The sequence below is a fragment of the Myotis yumanensis genome, unplaced genomic scaffold, assembly GCF_028538775.1.
Source record: "Myotis yumanensis isolate MYYU_CA2020_CCGP unplaced genomic scaffold, mMyoYum1.0.hap1 SCAF_20, whole genome shotgun sequence".
In the NCBI taxonomy this organism is placed as follows: Eukaryota; Metazoa; Chordata; class Mammalia; order Chiroptera; family Vespertilionidae; genus Myotis; species Myotis yumanensis.
The window spans coordinates 648,373-670,706 of NW_027223771.1; the positions used below are offsets into that span (position 1 = coordinate 648,373).

Consider the following 22,334-nt stretch of genomic DNA (forward strand, 5'->3'; position numbering starts at 1 on the left):
CACCCAGGCTCCTCACCTGCAGCCGTGTGGTGAGGGTGCCAGGCTGCGCGGAGCTGGCGGTGCATTAGGTGAGGAGCACAATGCCATGCAGCCTTAGCCGCCTCCTCATCCTGGCCTCTGTTCCGGGTCCCTACACTGGCTGGTCGATGAATGGAAGGCTGGCTTCCTACCTCTTCCCTTCCATGCCCAGGACTGGCCACCCTGGTTGTGGATACAGTTTCCCGTTTGTAGCCCAGCCATTAGCACCCACCTGGTCTCCTGTCCGCTCCCCTAGAGCATGAGCTGGCACTCCTGTTCCCCTTGCCTGGCTCAGGCTGCTCCCAGAGGGGGTCCCCACAGTGGGCTCTGCTACCCTGGGCTGCAGTTTCCTCCTGTAAATGGGGTGAGATGAGGTGCTTCTGGTTATGGCCTTCAGATGGGGTCTCAGTCTTGGAAATTTACCTCATAAAGCTTTAATATTTTGAATTTTGTTGAAAGAATTTCCTCAGGCCTGGCCCGTGTGGCTCAGTGGTTGAGTGTCGAGCCATGAACCAGAAGGTCATGGTTCAATTCCTGGTCAGGGCACATGCCTGGATTTCGGGCTTGATCCCCAGTAAGGGACGTGCAGGAGGTGGTCAATGAATGATGATTCTCTCTCATCAGTGGTTCTATCTGTCTTTCCCTCTCCCTTCCTCTATCTAAAAATGAATAAAAACACACAAAAAAAAGCACGTCCCCAGATACCTCACTCCTCACAGAAGAGGGAATAGAGGCAGTATTTGAACTTTTAGGACATATTCTGTTGAGTGATTATTTTAGCTTGTTTTTATGATAATGTGATGTTATTTTACCCACTGAAACCAGTAGAATTTAAAGTTTTGGCACAAGCTTAGAGTAAACCCCGCATTCTTACATATTTCTGCTAGAACCCCCCCCCCCCCCGCAATAGAACGCATTTTGACTCTAGACCTAGGAATCTGACCAAAGAAAACACAAGATATGAAGCTACATCTTAAAGTACTTATTCATAGACTGAGAGTATCTGAGTGTTCATCAGTGGGGCAATAGGTCAGGGAAATGTAGCTTGGTCCCTAAATAGAATATCGTAAATTAATTTAAAATGCTTACAAAGACTGTCTGGCAAAATGAAAAAAAAAAAAAGTTGACTTGGGGACAAAAGAATTTGTTTAAATTAGGGTAGGACAACTAATCTTAAAAATGCTTAGGGAGAGCGTCTGGAAGAAAGCAGACCCAGTGCTTAATGGTATTTCTCATTATTTCTGCAGTGTAGTTGTTCCTCTTTCCACCAGACCGTCCTCTGAAAACCTGTCTCTCTTTTCCTCCTTCAGTCCAGCCTGCGCATCTCCCCCCCTCTGCCCTTCCTGTCTCTGACAGGGGGTGGCCCCCGAGATTCCTTAAAGATGGGGGTTGGGTCCCGGATGGACCAAGAGCAAGCTGCTCTTGCCGCTGCCGCTGCTGCCGCCGCTGTCACTCCTTCCCCAACCAGTGCGTCGAAGAGATGGCCAGGAGCTTCCGTGTGGCCCTCCTGGGACCTCCTGGAAGCCCCCAAAGACCCCTTCAGCATAGAGAGAGAGGCCAGGCTGCACCGGCAGGCGGCAGGTGAGTGTGGGTGGGCAGGCCTGGGCCCGACAGGGGACCTGACTGGAAGAGGACTTGGCTGCGCGGTGAAGGCCCTGGATCTGCAGAGCACGGTCTGTCTCTGGAGTAAGTGCTGATGGGGACGGTCGAGGGTTTTTCCAAGCTGGCAGACAGGAAGGAGCGGTGACCTGCGTGCAGGGCGTGTGGTGAGCGTTGGATCCCTCTCACCTGTGTTTCCCCTGGAGGCTGGCCGTGCGCAGCCGTCCCTGTTGATTCTCTCAGGGGAAACCCTGGGCGAGATGCTTAGAGCTTTGTCTCCCTTCTCCTTCCTTACTCAGGCAGGAGCTTTCTTCCCTGAGGCTTTCTGACGGGTGAACTCGGGGACACTGGGGTGGGCAGCCTCTAAGGTAAGGGGTGTCCCCAGGTGTCCTGGTCTCCCACAGACCTCGGGCTCCGTCATTTACCTGAGCTGAGATACGCACTGCATCTGTTTGTCATCTTCTGCCCATACCCGGAAGTAAATGAGTCACAGTCAGTGTTTACGGAGGCGTCAGGTGCCCACCGACCGCGGTTCGGAGGTGCTGAGCTGATGACGGCCGGTGTTCAGTGTCTCCCTTCCCTGTGTTTCCAGAGGCATCAGTATGTCTGACTTTCTGCTCACCGAGCTGGACCTGATCCATTCTCCTCTGATGGTGCCACTGCCCTGTCCACTTCGTGGTCTTGGCTGCCCATCTTTGCACTTTCTCCAGTGCCACTGTCCCTGCGAAGGGATGTTATATCGAGTTCCGTTGTTGTTCACAAAACATTGCTGATAGTTGACAGTTTCTTGCTGGCATGTTGGGCCTTTTAGGGAATGGCTTCATGTCATGTCATCGCCTGAGTGAACATGAGGCTTGGTTTTCTTGGCTCCCTGTCCCGGTGCTACGGCGGGAGTGCAGTGGGCAAGGCCTGGTCGTGCCCACGAGGTCACTCCCGGATCTGGAACAGCACAGACCTAGTGGGGACAGGATTAAAGACTGCTAGAAGGCCGAACTGGTCACCAAGAACAGAGCCTCAACCTTCTGGCCCTTTAAATACAGTTTCTCATGTTGTGACCCAACCATAAAATTATTTTCGTTGCTACTTCATAACTGTAATGTTGCTGCTGTTATGAATCGTCATGTAAATAGCTGATATGCAGAATAGTCTTAGGCGACCCCTGTGAAAGGGTTGTTCAGCCGCCAAAGGGGTCTTGACCTACAGGTTGAGAACCGTTAGAAACTGTAGGGCCGAACAGAAGAGCAGTCTGGGGAGTTTTGAGTTGGAGTCAGACACATCACAACGGGTTGGGACAGGCTTGTCATTGGCATACATTGGACGCTGAGTCGGGGGGGGGGGGGGGCATTATCTAAGGAAGGCCCGATGTTTGTTGGGGCGTCACACAGCTGTCAGGGGTGGGGCCTGGTTCTGGCTTGGGAACGGCTGGGACTCTGGTCTTGTTGGGCTGCTAGTGGGGGCGCTTTATTGGCAGGGTACTAACTTCCGTGATGGATGAGTTCAGAGCGAAGGCAGGGAAAGTATAGGCAACTGTTTCTTGTGTGAACATGTGGGGATAAGACCCATGTGGACCAGTCAGCCGTTGGGATCTCGTACACAAAATTGTTCTATTGACGTTCAAGTAATTTTAATTAGCATCGGAAGCAATGACTAGACAAAACTGCTTTGTGGTTAAGTTACCAGTTGCGTGTTTGAAAACAGCTTGGGTTGTGAGCATTTTTACCTACACATCTCAGTTTTCGTGGAGACAGAATTAGTGATGAGGGCTGGGCTGATGGGATTGGGCCAACAGCGTGGTGAGGTGTAAGTTTTCCCGCCTTTCGGAGTAGCCGGGGTGTTCTCCCAGCAGCCTGGCTGCGCCGGCCGTCCTGTTCTTCCTGGACACCTTCACCCCAGGGGAGGGCGGCGGTTCTCTGACCCGTTTCTCTTTCTCTGCCCTCAAAGCTGTGAATGAAGCTACCTGTACCTGGAGTGGCCAGCTTCCTCCCCGGAACTACAAGAGCCCTGTCTACTCCTGCAAAGTGTTCCTCGGAGGTGTTCCTTGGGATATTACGGAAGGTGAGCTGCCTCCAGGCCTCCTGCTTCAGGAGCATGACGCCGGGCTGGAGGCCGCGCTGACCTCTGAGCTCAGGGTGCTCCCGGAGCCTGGGGAGGGGCGCTTCACCGACTCCCATCGTGCTCTTGTTGGTGCTTGCACCTGCCCCCGAGACCAGAGTCCTCTCATGTTGTTTGTGGGGGGATGAGCCTGGGAGCGCTGGGCCCCCTGGGGAGGGTGTGCCTCAGCACCCCCTCTCGTCATCTCTTCGCAGCTGGATTGGTTAACACCTTCCGTGTTTTTGGCTCTCTGAGTGTGGAGTGGCCCGGTAAGGATGGCAAGCACCCCCGGTGTCCTCCCAAAGGTAATATGCCTAAAGGTAATAAAGACATGGTAGGAGCTTTTTTTTTTCCTCCCTGGCACATAATTGCACTGAGGGATGCTGGGATGTCACCTCACCGCTGCATGCTGGTACCGTGGTGTAGGCACCTGGAGCACACAGCTTTCCGCTGTCAGCACTGCTCCCCAACTAGCACCACCCCTCTGTTCTTCTGGCTAACGGTCCGTCTGTCCAAACTGACCTGCAGTGGAAGCTGCCTCTGAAACCCCCGTGCGACACTTCCTGTGCCCTCCCCCACCTGGACCCAGCCGCTTCCCTTTCAGAACAAGGCAGTCGCAGGGCCCCCTTTGCCTGCCCCCTGCCTAGTTACATTGTTGCTGACCTCCTTCTGAGCTCCCCTTGGAGTCGGCAGGAAGGAGGACCCAGCCTCGGATCCCTCACTGGTCTGAAATGAGATCCCTTCCCTGCAGAGTGGAGGCAGGTGCTATTTTCACCCTGCCCGTCTCCACTGGCAGTGTCCCGGGGGGGCACGGGACCAGTGGTAACTAGGCTTTTAGAGCAGCACCCCCACCCCGCAGGTAGGCTGCAGACCTGCCTCCGCTCCCCCACCTCCCCCGGCCAGGAACACGTGCTCTGGTCGGGTGAAGGGCTGTGTGGTATGACAGGCCCCGTCCTGCCTTGCCAACCTCCCCCTGCTCGGGTGGGAGAGGTCCCCGTCTCCCCCACCCCCCAGGCCTGGGCTCGGCAGAGCAGGGGCTCCCTTCAACAAGACTCCCCAGGAGCAGGACACGATTGTGTCGTACGCACGAGGCCGCCTCTCCTGGAACCGAGAGCTGCAGAACCAAGGCGGAGGAGGGGCCGGGGGGTGCTGATGCCGCTTCTCTTTCGTTGGGAATAGGGTATGTGTACCTGGTCTTCGAACTGGAGAAGTCTGTCCGGGCCTTGCTGCAGGCTTGCTCGCATGATCCGCTGAGCCCCGACGGCCTGAGCGAATACTACTTCAAGATGTCCAGCCGGAGGATGCGCTGCAAGGAGGTGAGTGAGCGCCACATCCTCTCCTAAGAGGCCAGTTTCCTTGGGTGGGAGGACACGCAGGCTACAGGTGAGTATCCTACTGAGGCAAGAAGTTCCTCCTGCCTCACAGCAAATAGAGCAAAATACTCTCAATTCCATAAAAAAAAGAGCAACCTTTGGGTCCTCGTGGTATGTGTGTCTCTTGCCCATGGAGGTCACACTGACTCCCAGCCACCTTCTGACCTGTGGCGGGTAAGTCTGCAGCCCACACTCACCGGGATCCCTGCTTCTCTCCCGCCCTTTGCTAGCCGTGTGGTTCCCCTGCGGGTGCCCTTCGCCTCTGGGGTCTCTAGCCCAGATTCCCTGCCTGTGTTGTGCCCAGATTTCAAAATCCCCAAAGACAGACCACCAGGGAGCCAAGTCCGATGCAAAAGCAAAGAGTCTTTTTATTCAAGCTAACTAGCTTGGTCCCTCTGCCTCCCTCACTGACGCAGTGGAGTGGCAGGAAGCAAGAGAGCCTGGAGTCTTGGAAGAACAAAGAATTTATAGGGCTTGGGGTCAGGGGGTGGGGGCTCACTCGGACCACTGATTTGGCCGATTCCGGTTGGTTGAGTGAGTGCCAGGGGCTAATGACACAAGGGCAGGGTGCAGCTAGGGTCTGGTTACACAAAGACAGGAGGTGGCTAGCATACTTTTGGCCTTGGGCTAGTTTCCTTGCGTTCCTATTGGCTAAGATAAGGGCTGGCTGAGCAACTGATACATTCTATGGCTTTTGCTTGAAGAGGCGTTAGGAACACAGTCATCAGTCCCGTTCTGTCCTTTCACCTGGACCTCAGTGCGTGTTGGGGCCCTTCTCAGACTCACTGCGTCGGTGTGGGGGGAGCTCAGGAAGCTCCTGTTCAGCCAAGCTGCCACGTGGTTCTAGGAGCGGATGGTATTTGAGAAACAGGTTTTGAAAACAGCACTGGTTCCTGAGCTCACACCGCCCTTTAGGTCACGAGGGCCCATCACGACCTCACATCTCATAAAGGGGGCTGTTGAGCTTAGGAACCAGTGCTGCTGTTTTAGATTCTGGTTCCATTCAAGTCCCTGTTGTGACATTGGACTAGATGTGTAGTGTCTCTGCAACATGGTTTGCTCCTCTGTGAAATGGGGCATCGAAGTGCCTGTGTTAGTGAGGAGGCAGTTGCCAGGGTCCTGGGGAGGGTCCAGGTGGCACGGAGGGTCTTCAGGGCAGTGACACTCCTCTGTGTGATCCTGTAAAGTTAACACATGTCCTTACACTAGCACCGCCCCTGGAATGAGGTCCCTTCCCTTCGGAAAGGAGGCAGGTGCTATTTTCACCCTGCCCGTTAGGGTGTCACACCCGTAACATACAACACTGAGTGAACCCTCATGTGAGCTCTGGCTTGGGGTGACAGTGCCGTGGCCACAGAAGTTCCCTGACCACCAAGTGCACCTGGGGTGCAGATGCTGATGCGGGGGCTGAGCTGAGGGGGCAGGCATTACAAGGGAACTCTGAACCTTAGCTTAGTTTTGCTGTGAACCTAAAACTGCTCTAGAAAGTAAAATCTGTAGGGTAAGTGGGGAAATGTCTATTTTATTGAGGTGGTCGCCTCAGGATTAAAATAAGGCACGTGCCCTACCTGGTTTGGCTCAGTGGATAGAGTGTCGGCCTGCAGACTGAAGGATCCCAGGTTCGACTCTGGTCAGCGCACATGCCCGGTTGCCAGCTCCATCTCCAGTAGGGGGCGTGTAGGAGGCAGCCGATCCAAGAGTCTCATCATGGATGTTTCTATCTCTCCCTCTCCCTTCCTCTATGAAGTCAATAAAAAGATTAGATAGATATAGATATATTCTACAAACAAGGCATGTCACGAAGCTGGCTCTTTGTTTTATAGCTGTTTCCTGGTGTCAGTTCACATTTTGTCTTAGTCACAGGGCAGGTCCATCCTCTGGCTGCCCCCAGTGACCCAGAGCTCCCCCTCCTCTCCGTTCTCTCTGCTGGGGCCCATGCAGTGACCCCTTGTTGCAGCCTAGGACTGGTGAGCATGCTCCTCTGCCTGTCCTGCTCTCCCAGGCCCCTCAGCCCCCTCTGTGACCTGCCGACTCCGTCCTGTCCCTCTTCCCTCACTGCCCTCCAGTGACTTAGCCTCTGTCTGGTGTGCTGACCATAGGCTGCTCTGTCGCTCGGCTTCTTCTACTTCCTTCAGGTCCCTTCCCACCACCGTGTGGTCAGCATCTGACTCCCTTCTCTCTTCTTTCCGGATCAGACACGTTACTCACCTGTGTCTCTGCTCTTACCTTCAGACTCACCTCTCCAGGCTCCTGCCTGCTTGGCCTGCCTTCCCTGGGGCCTCTCTTTGGGAATGGCCTGTGGTCCTCAGTGGTTCTGTTTAGGGTAAGAAAAAGCTTGGAGAGCCTGGTGGCCCGTGGCATGTGGACCAAGATGGTGGCACCTCCTGTGGGAGTGGACAAAGCAAAGTGGGCTTTTGCATTTCCCAGTGAAATGAGCTCTGGGTAACTTCTGCCAGGCCCTCTCTTCCCAGGGTCCTCTAGCCTGGACCCCGGCCAGGTTCCTCCTGTTGTCCCACATGCCCAGGCCTGGGCTCTGCCGGCGGGTCTTCTGGGCTTGACTGCCTGTGCCCGTGCCCGTGCCCCGGCCCCTGCAGGTCTGCCTCTCCTTCCTCTGAACCTCCTTTGCCTCTGCCTTTTGCTGGTTTCCACGTCATCTCTTCCTGCTTTGAGACAGTCTTTTAGAACTTTGCACATTAATCTTCCAGAACACTACAGTCTGCACTTCACTGTGGACCTCTGCCTGCTCTGCCAGGTTTTGTCCAAGGCAGAGACGTGGTCAGCTCCTGCCCTGGTCTGGTCTGCTCTGTGAGCCTCCGTGAGTGACCCCTGCCTGCCTCTGTCGCCCCCATGGCGCTGGCACCCGGGCCAGTGACCACCGTCTACCAGTACCCTAAGCGCCCCAGCCTCTGCCCCCAGCTCCTGTCCTTAAGTTTCCCTGTGGAGCCTTTCTGCTCCTGGGACTCTGGCCTGTGCTGTCTGTACATCAGTGTCCACGGCCCTTTGTTGGAACCACACAGGTGACGGTTTGGTTCTGCTTTGCTTGCTCCCCAGGATGAGTGACTGCGGTTGGGCCACTTGCTGTCACCACTTGGACACATGGACTCAGTGAAAGTCAACTCTGGTTGGGCTGGGGGAGGGAGGCCTGTGTGCTGGGGACAGTACCTCTCGCCCGCCGCCCGGGCCTCACACCCGGCTCCAGCAAGGCCAGGAGCTGCGCCTCTCCCTGCCAGAGCCGGCCTGGCTCCCTGCCAGCGTGACAAACCTTTGCGTGCTTTTCCAGGTACAAGTGATCCCCTGGGTCTTGGCTGACAGCAACTTTGTGCGGAACCCATCTCAGAGACTGGACCCCAGCAGGACGGTGTTTGTGGGCGCCCTGCACGGGATGCTCAATGCCGAGGCCCTGGCAGCCATCCTGAACGACCTGTTTGGAGGAGTGGTGTACGCCGGGATTGACACAGATAAGCACAAGTATCCCATTGGTGAGTGTCCCACTTCTGTGTGGGGAAGCGTGCGGCCTCTGGGAGGTAGCCCAAGAGCATGATACTTCCCCGTGGGAGCGAGAGGCAGGCCTGGTCCAGGGCTGCAGATGGCGCATCCCAGCAGCAGAGCGTCTTTTTCTAGCTAAGCCACCCTCTGCGCCCACCCTCCCCCTCCTCCTGTGAAAGGGGGAACACACAGGCAGTGATCTAGGAGGTGAAAATGGGACAGGAACTCCGGTGAGAGGCTCAGAGCCAAACCGTCTGGGACAGACAACAGGTCATAGTTCAAGAAGAGGCCAGTACTTCCCTGAACTTGCCTGGCTTCCTTTATTAAGTGTCCTGTGCTGGGGCAGAGTCCAGTCAGGCTGAGGGAGAACTGGGTGACCCCCAGCACAGGGCAGTCGGGGCCCAGCCGCTGGGTTCTGGTCAGCCCCTCTGAGCAGGCAGGTCACTTCCAGACGCCGCACAGGAATCTCGGGCCGGTTGGAGGTGGAGCCTTGAACTTGGTGATCGGGACGTGGCTGACCCACTCCCCTCACGTGGAGCCGTGTGCATTGGTGCTGCACCTCAGACAGAGCAGCCTTCCGCGGTGCGGGGTGGGGTGGCCCTTGGCAGGACGAGCTCTCCCGGCTCCCTGCCTGGTCTCCAGGACCTCGGACGAGGGTGTGGCTACTGGGCCCACCTTCAGAGAGAGGCTCTAGCTGAATCTTGGCTTCCATTCTGAGCCCTGTAGTCTTCCCTGTGCCCCTGCCTGCACCAGAGGGCTCTTCCCTCCCCATGCCCGTTAGCAAGCCTTCCCCTGCTCCTTTGGGTCTGGTGCCTATGTGGTCTGTAACCAGCCGTCTGAGTTGGTAGCCACCCATTGAATGTGGCTGCTGGGCTGCTGGAAATGTGGCTGGTGCCACAGGTTAAAACGATAAGGTTTTGTATATATTGGGTCAAATAAAATATATTAAAGTTAATTCCACCACCACCAACTCCCACCCCCCTCCCCCCCTACACACACACTTAGATGTGGCTACTAGAAAACTTAATACATGAGTTGCTCACAATACATTTCTATTAGACGTCACTGGTCTAGAAACAGGGTTTCCTGAGTGCTGACAAGTGTTGAAAAGTGACGTGGGAGAATTTGGCTAGAATGTCATTCTTGGGCCATACAAAATTATCAACTTAAAAATTAAGCCTGCTCTATTTGGTCAAACACTTTATTAACTCACCCCAGTGCCTTGGCAGGGCCAGACCAAATGCTTTCCCCAGCCCATACAGCCTGAGGCATCTCCACCCCTGTTAGAAGGTGAATTTGTTCTGCTGTTTCTATAACAGGGTCTGGGCGCGTGACCTTCAATAATCAACGCAGTTACCTGAAAGCCGTCAGTGCTGCTTTTGTGGAGATCAAAACCACCAAGTTCACCAAGAAGGTGAGGGGCTGATCTGTCCCTTCCTCTGGGCCAGTTACCACCAGGGCAGCTGAGGCAGAGCGGTTCCTGTGCTGGGTGTGCCCTGGGGACTCATGGGTTCAGGTCTGGGGGGATCCTGGTTGTGGTGACTCAGGAGAGGGGCCATGGCTGTTGAGCCTTCTCAGCCTGCGGGCGCCTTCCCTGGCTGGGCATTGCTGGAGCCTGACTTCCTTCTCCTGATCTGTGTCCTCTGAACGCTTCCCTGGGTGGGAGACTGGGGGGTGCAGTGAGCTGGGGGGCCAGGCAGGGATGTGTGTGGTTGCCCACACTGCAGAGGCTGCCAGTGGTGAGCTCATCTGTCCCCTGGGGTCTCCACACTCTCCGCCCCTTTACCCCAGGAAGCGCCCTGCATGCAGGCGGAGAGCCCCTTTGTGCACCCTCCCTCCCAGCCACTGGCCGTAGAGCCACTTCCTTCTCCTGTCTCGCTTTGTGCAGGTTCAGATCGACCCCTACCTAGAAGATTCTCTGTGTCATATCTGCAGTTCTCAGCCTGGCCCTTTCTTCTGTCGAGATCAGGTGAGTCCCCTGGGCCCTGGAGGTGCCTAGGAAGTCCCCCCTTAATTAAAAATGGTTCCGCCAGGTTCGTCACAGTGTGTTGGGGTTCTCGGGTACCTTGTGGTTGAGCACAGGAGGTGCTGGTGGTCAGGCCAGCGGCACACTGGGATGGTTTGACCCACAGCTCTTGGGAAAGCTCTCGAGTTGAGTGTTGACGCTTGGGCCTTCTCCTTTTACACGATGTTGGCAGACGTGTGGGCTGCTGATCATGGGTGGGTTCTGAGGGTGACAGGAACCTGGGTGGGCCTGGTCAGCAGGACCTGTGAGCCAGGCTGTGTTCTTCCAATTCTTAGTACTTCGAAGCTGCTATTCCCCCACTCAGGGACCCCTGGACTGTTTTGATGTTTATACCTGGTTTGTACCCCCAGTTGTCAGACACAGGCAGAGAGCACAGCACGGCAGCTTCTTGTTGACTGTTTCTGGGTGGCCGTGCACACATCTGGGCGTGTTTTTTCAGCAAAAATGCTTCTTACACTTGAATGTATGTGCACATCGCTTGAGGGCCTTGTTTAAATGCAGATTGTGACTCAGCGGGTTTGGGGTGGGGCCCGAGACTCCGTGTTTCTGCCAAGTGTCCAAGTGGTGCCCCTGCAGCTGGTCTGTGATACGTGACGGGAGCTTGGGGCCTGGCAGTGCGTCCACGCTAGTGTTTGCAGCGGTCGCTCAGGCTCGGAGCCCCTGGTTGGCCATGGTTAAACCGATGCTCCCAGGTGAGGGTGTGCAGTACCTTGGATCTGAGGATGAGCATCTCTCTGATCAGCCTCATCGCAGGTTTTGGGGGACCCTCCATTTTTAGGTAATTGCTCAGAGGTCAGTGGTTTGTCAGAGGTTATATAGCTCAGAGCAGGAGGCGGGACAGAACCCCAGGGGCTGTCACCTGCCCTCACTTCGGCTGAAGAAGGAGGCATGTCCTTTATATTGGGACCTGGAGTCACTGTCTTCAGATGTCCTTGCAGGTTAGCAGTGTGGAGGTGAGAGAAGGGCGGGGCCTGAGGAGCCGCTGCAGCGGTGAGGGGTGAGGGAAGCTGTACACAGTAGGAGCCCTGAATGTTGGATGAAGTCAGGGCACCTGCAGGAACACAGCAGGTTTCCCGGGTCGATCAGGCCTGTGTGAGGGGCTCCAGGTTCCCGAGACCCTCTCTTCTAGCACCACGGAGGCCCCAGGAGGCCCACTCCCTCGCACACGGGGCCTGCGGCTGACACCGGAGCGCCCTGTCTCCCTTTGTCCACGCAGGTGTGCTTCAAGTACTTCTGCCGGAGCTGCTGGCACTGGCGGCACAGCACGGAGGGCCTGCGCCACCACAGCCCCCTGATGCGGAACCAGAAGAACCGAGATTCCAGCTAGAGGAGCCGGCCTTGCCTGGTGGCCCGCGGCGCCCGCGGCTGGCAGGTCAGGCAGCGGCCTGCCCCACCTGGGCACCTGGCGACCAGGGAGCCGGCTTCCCGAGGACAAGGGAAGATCGTAGTCACCTTTGCACTCGCTGAGTCTGTCTTTGTTTCTGCACTAATTAATGCACAATGAGTTTTGTCGGGTTTGTTTTCAGGGGTGGGCCAGGGCAAGGACCCTCTGGCTCACCCTCCAAGCGACTCTGTAGTTTTCCCAGATTTTAGTTCCTCATTTTGCCGATGAAAAGCAAAAAAGAATTACGTGTCCAGAAGGTATTGACACGATGCCTACATCTAGGTTTATTTATTAAAAGCGCTTTTTTTACATTCCTTGCAATACTGATGGTGGTGATGCGCAGGTCTCGTTGGTTTCATTCTTGCAGTTGCCATACAGTGCCTTTCCATTTATTTAACCCCCACCTGAACGGCATAAACTGAGTGTTCAGCTGGTGTTTTTTACTGTAAACAACAAGGAGACTTTGCTCTTCATTTAAACCAAAATCATATTTCATATTTTATGCTCGAGGGTTTTTACCGGTTCCTTTTTACACTCCTTAAAATAGTTTTTAAGTCATTTGGAACAAGAGTTGTTCTTTTTTTTTCTTTCCTGGCAGCTTTTAACATTATAGCAAATTTGTGTCTGGGGGACTGCTGGTCACTGTTTCTCACAGTTGCGAATGAAGAGGGAAAAAAAATTGCAACCAAGAAAAAAAATTTTTTTGAATTGCAAACTGGACCGGGTAAAAGGTGTTTGAGCAGCTGCTGTATATAGGTTTAAACGGTTTATTGCACCTTCTGAAGTTGCACTTATTTGGGGGGGAGGGTTGATAGAAGTTTTTAATCACAAAGTCACAGGACTTCTTTCTTTTGTAACTGAGCTAAAAAGGGCTGCTTTTTGGTGAGGACAGAAGAAGGCTCACAGGAGCCCTTTCTCTCAGAGGGGACAAGTACCCTTCCTTGTTTCTTTGATTTGAGAAATGTATGGAGCAACCGTTGCAGTGGATGGAAATGCTACTGGGATTTGAAAACTTGACTTTTTCTTTCTTTAAAAAAAAAAATCGACTTGCCCCTCTTTGGGAAGCTGTGTGCCAAAGAACCAGTGTCACCCCCCCCCCCCCATCCCCTCCCCGCTGAGCTGACCTTGCATTGTTGCCTATCCCAGCTACTCTGTGGGTTTTGTGAAGCTGTGTGTGAAGTCTCTACCTCATTGTAGTATATGCAGGCAAGACTGCACTCTCCTACAGATGTGTGGAGTAAGCTGTGGTGTCGTTTTTTTTGGCACATAATAAACACGTTGCAGCAGACTCCTGTTCTTGTCTCATGTCTCTGTGTCTGAGGGGTGGGGGCTTGGGGGCAGTGGGGTAATAAGATTTCAGAGTTAAAAACTCAACATTTCCGCTCTGGCTGATTTGGCTCAGGGGATAGAGCGTCGGCCTGCAGTCTGAAGGGTCCCGGGTTCGATTCCAGTCAAGGGCACGTGCCTGGGTTGCGGGCTTGATCCTCAGTGGGGAGTGTGCAGAAAGCAGCCAATCATTGATTCTCTCTCATCATTGATGTTTCTTTCCCTCCCTCTCCCTTCCGCTCTGAAAGGAATAAAGAACAAAACAAACAAAAAACCCTCACATTTCCTCCGATTTTCAGTGATGAGTTTCCAGCCCAGGTGGATGGTGGGACCTTGGGGGGGGCCTGCCCCTCTAAGTACTCTTGGTCACTTCCGTGGTCAAGTGCACCTTGGAGGTGGTTCCACTAGGCCAAGTGTGAAAAGCTGCTGGGGGCTCCTCCTCTCTCGGCCACAGACCCAGCTTGGAGGACGTGGGGGCACCGCTGCTCGGCAGCTTTTTGTCTCACTTTTCCTGTGAGCCTTGAGCCTGTGTCTTCCTGTTGGAGGGACCCATCACCTGCCCTCGTCCTCGCAGGCTCCCGATTTGAGAGGGTCTGCTCATCCATCAGGTAGGCTGTGCCGGGCCCATCTGCTGGGCTGGTCCTTCAGAAGATAGCATTTTAGTTTGAGGTGCAAGAACCCTACACCCTCGGAAGGAGCATCCTGTGGCAGGTGCAGGAGCCCACACATGGGGTCGGGAGTCCCTCAGCCAAGCAGAGCCCTCACCTTCCACTTGAGGCCTGGATGGCAGCAGCTTGGTGTGAAGTTTGCTGGTAAAATAAGTTCCTGCAACTCTCAGAGCGAGTCGGCCTCTCCCCTGCCCATATATACATCGACTTCAGAGAGGAAGGGAGAGGGAGAGCGAGATAGAAACATCAGTGATGAGAGAGATCACTGATGGGCTGCCTCCTGCACACCCTCCACTGGGGATCCAGCCCGGTACGGGCATGTGCCCTGACTGGGAATGGAACTGTGACCTCCTGGTTCATAGGTCAACACTCAGCCATTGAGCCACGCTGGCCGGACTCTATTCTCCTCCCCTACTCCATAGAGCAGGGGTCCTCAAACTACGGCCCGCGGGCCACATGCAAATACAAATATTGTATTTGTTCCCGTTTTGTTTCTTTACTTCAAAATAAGATATGTGCAGTGTGCATAGGAATTTGTTAATAGTTTTTTTTTTTAAACTATAGTCCGGCCCTCCAACGGTCTGAGGGACAGTGAACTGGCCCCCTGTTTAAAAAGTTTGAGGACCCCTGCCATAGAGCCTTCCATTCAGAGTGACTGGACTGACTGAGGTGATGGGTAGAGGAGTTGAGGAATGAGGCACAGCGCTGTGCCCCTTAACGCATCCAACCTGGCCAGCCCAGCCTTGAGTCAGTTGGGGTGGAGGGTGGAGGTGGTTAGGTCTCCCTTTAACAGAGTTGGAGGGAGGGGGCAGGGTACTCCCTAGGCCAGTGGTCGGCAAACTCATTAGTCAACAGAGCCAAATATCAACAGTAAAATAATTGAAATTTCTTTTGAGAGCCACATTTTTTAAACTTAAACTATATAGATAGGTACATTGTTAGTAAATTAATTAGGATAACTCCTAAGCTGGCCTTTGCTAAAAACGTCCTCAATCTGATTGAGGTACGTTCGCTGAGGTCGACCCCTCCAACTCTCCCATCCACACTCGTCTTGTATACTTGTTTCATCTACCTCCTTTCGTTCATCCTCTATGTCCACCCCCCACTTCTTCTAAGGCCACTTCTTCAAAATAGACTCCCCCAGGCCGAAAATCGACTTCTGCGCATGGGCCACGAAGTTTCAATCGCACTGTACGTGCGCGCCCGCCCGTGGTATTTTGTGGAAGAGCCACACTCAAGGGGCCAAAGAGCCGAATGTGGCTCGCGAGCCACGGTTTGCCGACCATGGGCCTAGGCTAATGAGGCCCCCAGGGGCGCCTGCGCTGGTGGCTTAGAGGGCCGGCTTTGGGATGGGTATGGCAAAAACAGCCTGAAGACGGCGGTAGTTGGAGAAGGTGCCTCCGTTGGCAGCATTGCAGGTGAGCTGGGCCCTGGGCTTACATATCTGAGAGCTTGCTTTGTGCTGGCCACTGTTCCGGGCATGGGGAGGAGCTGAGCCACAGGGCCCTGGCGCCATGGAGCTCGCCCCTGATTGAGAAGACTCGGGTCACTGTGACAAGGAGTAAGAAATATCAGCGCAGCTTTGAAAGGATAGTGACGCTATGTACGTTGGCGGGAAAGTCCCTCCTATAAGGACGTTTGAGCAAAGGCTGGGGAAAATGAGATAAGCTGTTCCAGGTGGACCGGGCCCCCACCAGGCTGGCCCGACAGATCTCTGAGCCGTGGACCAGGTGGGGGTCCTGGGCAGGGCGCCTCCTTCCTTCCTCACCTTTCCACGCCCCCGAATGGCTTCCCAAGGACTCTGCCTCCCTCCCTCCGTCGCCCTGGCCTGGAGCACAGCAAATAGGCGACCTGGTCCCAGAACCTGGGGCTAGAGAAGCGGGACCAAGGCTGCGCGGGGCGGGGCGGGGCTGGGAAACCGGAGACCCGCCCGCCCGCGGCTGCCGCCTGCGGTCCCGCCCCGCGCCGCCAGGGGTCGCCCGGCCTCCCGCGCTGGCTCCGCGTCCAGGGAGAGCGGAAGCGGCTGTCTAGCCGGCGCCTTATAGGCCTCTCTTGTGCTTCCTGTTTCCTCTTTCAACAGGCACCCGCCACCATGGTAGGTTTTCTGGGCCGGAGCTGTTATCTCCCGCAATCGACCTCCATCCACGTCTTTCTGCGGCTTCTAACCCCGTCAGGCCGGGGCCTCCGCGGGCCGCTGGCTCCCGCGTCGGTCCCCGCGCCCCAACTCCGCCCGCTGCCCCTGCCTTCCCTCCCGGGCGCGGCCCTAGCCCCGCGGACCCCGGCGGCCGGCGCGCGACACCGGGCTCCTCCCCGGAGCGGGTCCGGCTCGCGGTGACGCCGTCTCTCCCTCTCCGCAGGGCCGCGTTCGCACAAAGACCGTGAAGAAGGCGGCCCGGGTCATCATCGAGAAGTACTACACGCGCCTGGGCAACGACTTCCACACCAACAAGCGCGTGTGCGAGGAGATCGCCATTATCCCCAGCAAGAAGCTCCGGAACAAGATCGCGGGGTGAGGGGAGCCGCCGGGGCCTGGCGGGAGGTGGGGCGCGGGGCCTGGGTCTTCCGTCCCGGGCTCGGGGGGGTGGGGAGCCGCCGGGGCCTGGGGATTTCCCCCCGCCCGACACCCCGGAGGCGGACGGGCGCGCCTTCGCAGGGAGCCCGGGTGGGACTGGGTCGTGTTGGTGTCATACCTGGGGCGGTGACACCTGGCCGCGGCCAGGCCTCCGGGAGGTTGAATCTTAATTGCAGCTCATTGGGAGGAGAGGAAACGAAGACTGGGGAGGCGTCCTGGGTGTCTGAGGCGAGATTTGATGCGTTAGCAGAACTTGATAGAGGGTGGCAGGCAGGCAGGCGCTGTGTGTCGCTGTCGGAGTCGGGGCTCCTAGGACGGGGGTCCTCTCCCTTCTCGCGGAGGAAGAAGCCCTAAAACTGCTGCTGGCATGTCCGGGTGCAGCGTGCGCGGGCGTTCTCAGTGTGTGTGTGGGCGCTTGTGCCGCAGCTATGTCACGCACCTGATGAAGCGGATCCAGAGGGGCCCGGTGCGAGGCATCTCCATCAAGCTGCAGGAGGAGGAGAGGGAGAGGAGGGACAACTACGTGCCCGAGGTAAGCTCGCCGCGCCTCTCCCTGGGCCTCGGGCTCCTGCTGAAACGGGAAGCAGGTGCCTGGCTTCTAAGGGGACCTCAGCTGAGCTGGAGAAGAAGGTCCTTTATCCATAAACCCTCACCCAGCTGCAGGCGCCCGCAACCTGCCTGCCTGGATGTTCTGCCCTGTTGGGGCCGTTTTTGGGGGGTAGATTTTTACATTTCAGTGAGGAAGAAAGAGGGTGAGACAGAAGCATCAGTGATGAGAACCATTGATCGGCTGCCTCCTACACGTCCCCTTCTGGGGCTCGAGGCCGCAACCCAGGCATGTGCCTCTGATCGGAATGGAACCTGGGACCCTTTAGTCCGCAGGCCGACGCTCTATCCACTGAGCCAAACCGGCCAGGGCTGTAGGGGCCATTACCTGAGAGCCCTTCGTCATGTTCGCTTGCCTTGCCACAGCTTCTGGTTTGATTGCTTGCCTTAGTTTAGCACAGTATTCCCGAAACATGAACATAGTCTTAAGGTTTCCGGAATGCCAGTAAGAGAATGACGAAGGGCGCATACAAGGTGAACCCAGAAGTGGTCTTTGGGGCCTGTGATCCTTAAGCCGACTTCTCTCCTAGTGGGATCCGGTCTCCTTTGCTAGTGCCCCTCTTTTTTGTTGAGGAATGTTGGGGAAAGGGCAGGGAAGGTGAGGGAGAACTCACTGATGGTATTTGGCGGGGTCCTGTTCCTTCTAGGTCTCGGCCCTGGATCAGGAGATCATTGAGGTTGATCCTGACACTAAGGAAATGCTGAAGCTCTTGGTAAGCATGTGCTGAGTTCCTGAAGGGGGGCTTCCTAGTGGCATCCTCTGTCCGTAATAATACCAGGTGTTCTCGGTGTGTTCCAGACATTACTTTCTTTCGACCTCAGTTCTGTGGCTGGCTCCTCACATTTGCCCCCGTGGTTCCATCCAGCTGGTTCTTTTTCATTATGTGGGCTTTCCCTCGGGGGCTTCACTTCTTCCTCTTTTTTTTTTTTAAAATTATCTTTATTGTTGAAAGTATTACAAATATCCCCTTTTGTCCCCCCATTGGACTCCCCACCCCCGATTTCCTTCTTTGTCTGTATGCTGACCACTTGAGTGAGTTGTGGTCTCATTTCCAGATGCTTAATACAAGGCACTACTTAGAGAGCTTAGCTGTCTTCAGTACAGGTTGATGTGTGTCTCTTCTGTGGCTTATCTTAGGCCTTTTTACATAGCTGTTGATTGCCTAGGGCCTGCCATCTGTGAGGCAGCCTGCCCCAGACTGGTCCTGGAAAGGAGGTGGCTCTGAGTATGCCTAGAGTAGGGGTCCTCAAACTTTTTAAACAGGGGGCCAGTTCACTGTCCCTCAGACCGTTGGAGGGCCAGACTATAGTTTAAAAAAAAACTATGAACAAATTCCTATGCACACTGCACAGATCTTATTTTGAAGTAAAAAAACAAAACGGGAACAAATACAATATTTGTATTTGCATGTGGCCCGTGGGCCGTAGTTTGAGGCCCCCTTGCCTCAAATGAGAAATGATTTGAAAAGGGAGAGATATATACCTCCTCTCCTACCCCAGGACATTTGGCAATGTCTGGACACACATTTTCTTTTTTAATATAGTTTTATTGAGGAGTGGAGAAGGAGAGAGCGATAGAAACATCAATGATGAGAGAGAGTCATTGATCGGCTGCCTCCTGCACACCCCACATGGGATCTCCCACCACGGGATCGAGCCCACAACCTGGGCATGTGCCCTGACCTGGTTCATAGGTCAACGCTCAAGCACTGAGCCACGCCGGCTGGGCTGGACACGTTTTTTCATTGTCACAGCTGGGGGATCCGAGCAGACACTAGTGGATAGAGGGCAGGGGTGCTGCTAAGCATCCGACAGCGTGCAGCACTGCTTCCTGTCATGGTGCAGGGTCCTTGAGGTCATCATTCTGGGGTGGGGAGAACACCTTTCATTGGGTTTCTTCGAGGTCCCACTGCAAGCGGGTGGACACTGAGAGCAAGGCTCGCTGGTGGTCCTGGAGCCAAGACCACAGATCTCACTGAACCCATTTTGTTGTTCCAGGACTTCGGCAGTCTGTCCAACTTGCAGGTCACTCAGCCCACAGTTGGAATGAATTTCAAAACACCGCGTGGAGCCGTTTGAATCTTTTGCTATGCTGTAATATTATCAATAAACCATGGACACCTTGCCTGTGTCGTCTGTGGGGTTGGGTGCTGGTTGGAGCTAAGGGCAGGAGTTCCTTATCAAGGAAGGGAAAGCCTGCTGGCAGCGTCCTGGGTAGGTGGCTCTGACCTTGGATCCGCTGAGGCTGTGGTCCTACTGTGTGTGCGTGGGGAGAAGGAGCTGTTCAGTTGTGTGTTCTGCACACTTGTCTGTTTTTACTGCTGATGCTGGTCTGGGTGTATTTATGCCGTCTATGTGTGTGGGTCTCTGCACAGAAGTGGCAGACCTCAGGTCTGGCTGTCCAGATCCCTGTACACCTGCTTCTGTGAGACGAGTGTAGCAGACATTCTAAAAGTCTCTTGTAATTTCGAACGGGGGAAAGCTGCAAGAACAGTACAAAGGAGCTTCAAAATGTTCTACGTAGATCTTTCAGTTATATTTTGTCCCAATTGCTTTATATTCTCTGTATATGTACTTTTTTTTTTTTCTCTGATTCTGTGTTCAGGAGAATGTATATACATAGACAGGTGCCCCTTTTTTATTGATTTCAGAGACAGGGAGAGAGGAACATCAATGATGAGAGAGACATTGATCAGCTGCCTCCTGCACACCCCCACTGGGGACCAAGCCCGCAACCTGGGCATGTGCCCTTGCCCAGAATCAAACTTGGGACCCTTCAGTCCATGAGCCGACGCTCTATCCACTGAACCAAATCAGCTAGGGCGACAGGTGCCCTTTTGATATCAGAGACAGGAAAAGATAGAAACATCAGTGATGAAAGTAACATCAATTGGCTGCCTCTTGTATGCCTCCTACAGGGATGGAGACTGCAACCTGAGCATGTGCCCTGACCTGGTTCATAGGTAGATGCCCAACCATTGAGCCACATGGCCTGTAACCACAGAATTATCAAAACCAGGAAATAGGACATTGATTCAATACCATATCCCTTTAGCCTCCTTTGTCTTCCATGACCGACATTTTTGAAAAGTATTGGCAGGTTTTGTAGACTATCCTCCAATTTGGCTCTGCTGTTCCTCACAATTTGATTTAACCTAGTTTTCTGTAGTTTCACAGAACGGTGCTGTGTTCTTGGGGCATTTTACTGCCGCCCTGTCCCACTTAGTGGTGGAGCAGTTGTGTTGGCACATCTAAGTTCCAGTTCCCCTTTGTAAGGAGGTTTTGAGGCTAAGTATCTGTCAACTCTGCTCACGACTGTTAGCATCACTCCATGTACAGGGGGGCCTTGACTTGCAAGTTTAATTCGTTCCGAGACCGAGCTCGTTAACTCAAATTACTCTATCAACTCAATGCAAAAAATCGGCAGAGAGGCAGCTGGTATCAAAAAACTCGTTAGTCGGGACACTCGTAGGTCAAGGCCCCACTGTACTCCCTTCACTACTATTGTAAGGAAGGGCCTTCTCTTATTTACAGCAAACTGGTTTCCATTTTCTGGTGTGGGGTCTGTATTGCCAACACATCCTCTTGCCTTCTAAATAGCAGTTCTATAAAGTCCTGTGCACTACCTGTGGGCACAGACAACGGGGCGGGGGAGCAATGGGGAAAAAGGGGGACATCTGTAATCAACAATGAAGGTTTTTAAAATAGTTTGAAAAGGCCACAAAAGTTTATTTTTGTTTTGCTTTTTAAGAAAAGCCTCCCCTCTCCCCCTTAGGTTTTTGGTGTCTGGTGAGGAAAGGGCGGCCTTTTGGCGCAGATGACCAATGAGGGCCAGGTTAACGAGATCAACCCTGAAGCTAGCGACGCTGTTCGCCACACTCCCCGCCAGGGGGCAGAGTGCTCACATCACCGCCTCACCTGCGGGGCCCGGCGCCCGGGTCCCTTAGATTCGGGGAGGGCGAGGAGGGGGCAGAGGGCAGGCCCCGCGCCGCCAGAAGGTGCTGTATAGGGCGTCAGGCCTCACCTGGGGACCCCGGCGCGCACATTAACTTACGGTGGGGCTTGTTAAAGCCGGCGCAGCCCGGCGCCCAGGGCTGGCGTCGCGCACGTGCGGCGAGTGGGCGGGGCCGGCCAGGTGGTCGCGTGCGCGGCGCGCCGGTGGGCGGGGCCGGGGCGCGGGGAGCCGCCTCCCGGGGCCCTCGGCGTAAAGCGGGCCGCGCGGCCCTCCGCCTGCGCCGGGGACTCCGCTCCGCCCCGCCGAGGGGAAAGTGCCTCAGGTCAGTTTGTGTGTTTTTTTAAGTCGTCTTCGGGTATTTGTGGTCCTTTTCCAAGCGAAGTGACTCACAGCTATAAAATGAACACATTGGCATTAAAAAAAACCCCACACAATGAGGGAACTGAGGAAAAGGCCCAGGGAAGTCAGGACGAGTGGGCGTGAGGGAATGTTGAAGTGAATCTGTAAATGGACAAACAGGAAGCGACTTCCTGCTGCACCTGAGGTTGCTGTTCTCCGAGTTGGGTTTTGGGGGCGCGGGGGGCGGGGGACCCCATTCAAGCGAGGGGGCGAGTGAAGCTGCTCTTCTCTCGGCTGCTGGCGTCGCCCGCGTGGCGGCTGCCGTGCGAGCCTCCCGCTGAGGCTGGTCACGCTTCCGAAGGGCCCGGCCCCGGCCCCGCGGGGAACGGCGCGGCCCGAGGAGGAGGCGCGGTGCCCGCGGTGCCCGCTGAGCTCCGCCGCCGCCCTGTCCTCCCGCGCCACCCGCGGGGGTGGCTGCGCTCTGGTTGCCGGGACCCGCGTCGCTGCCAGCGTCTGGCATTAGACCGCACCGACCCGTTCACAGCTCAGGCCTTTCCACCTGTCTCACAGCATCTGGAAGTGCTTTTAAAACAATGTGTGGGGGGAGCTGGGCTGGACTAAAAGCGGCCAGTGGGGGGCAGAGGGGACACAGGTAACACTGATGGGGCAGAAATAGAATATTGGGGACCAGCTATAATTGCAGGAAATATTAATCATGCTCTGTTAACAGTGATGGTTTTGTGCTGATTTAAAAAGGCACATTCCGCCCTGGCTGGTATTGCTCAGTGGTTAGAGCCTCGGCCTGCGGACTGAAGGGTCCCGGTTCGATTCTGGTTCCCTTCCGCTCAGGGGCACATGCCCGGGTTGTGGGCTGCACCCCCAGTAGGAGGC

The 22,334-nt window shown here is 55.2% G+C and overlaps 2 protein-coding genes across 7 annotated transcripts in view; both read left to right on the forward strand.

Moving 5' to 3' along the window:
- The window catches only part of CPEB1 (cytoplasmic polyadenylation element binding protein 1), a 54,341-nt gene extending 41,073 nt beyond the window's left edge, over positions 1-13,268 (forward strand). For 3 of the 6 annotated variants that reach the window (XM_070400458.1, XM_070400459.1, XM_070400464.1), the window contains exons 5-12: positions 1,329-1,599; positions 3,559-3,672; positions 3,924-4,028; positions 4,888-5,024; positions 8,362-8,560; positions 9,887-9,981; positions 10,456-10,536; positions 11,810-13,268. In XM_070400458.1, coding sequence (XP_070256559.1) covers positions 1,329-1,599; positions 3,559-3,672; positions 3,924-4,028; positions 4,888-5,024; positions 8,362-8,560; positions 9,887-9,981; positions 10,456-10,536; positions 11,810-11,920 — 1,113 coding nt within the window. In that variant the 3' untranslated portion in view covers positions 11,921-13,268. The remainder of the gene's footprint in view (positions 1-1,328; positions 1,600-3,558; positions 3,673-3,923; positions 4,029-4,887; positions 5,025-8,361; positions 8,561-9,886; positions 9,982-10,455; positions 10,537-11,809) is intronic. The other 3 variants (XM_070400461.1, XM_070400462.1, XM_070400463.1) reach the window with 2 other exon arrangements.
- Positions 13,269-15,979: 2,711 nt separating this feature from the next.
- Positions 15,980-19,274, forward strand: RPS17 (ribosomal protein S17). Its single transcript, XM_070400477.1, has 5 exons — positions 15,980-16,066; positions 16,329-16,480; positions 16,970-17,075; positions 17,797-17,862; positions 19,148-19,274. Exons 1-5 carry the CDS (start codon positions 16,064-16,066, stop codon positions 19,226-19,228), a joined length of 408 nt encoding a protein of 135 aa, XP_070256578.1. The 5' UTR covers positions 15,980-16,063; the 3' UTR covers positions 19,229-19,274.
- Positions 19,275-22,334: the final 3,060 nt, after the last annotated feature.

Excerpts from the sequence above, each read along its gene's own strand:
- RPS17 (XM_070400477.1), top strand. Across the intron at positions 16,481-16,969 it reads CTCCGGAACAAGATCGCGGG|CTATGTCACGCACCTGATGA; the intron begins GTGAGGGGAGCC and ends CTTGTGCCGCAG. Across the intron at positions 17,863-19,147 it reads AGGAAATGCTGAAGCTCTTG|GACTTCGGCAGTCTGTCCAA; the intron begins GTAAGCATGTGC and ends TTGTTGTTCCAG.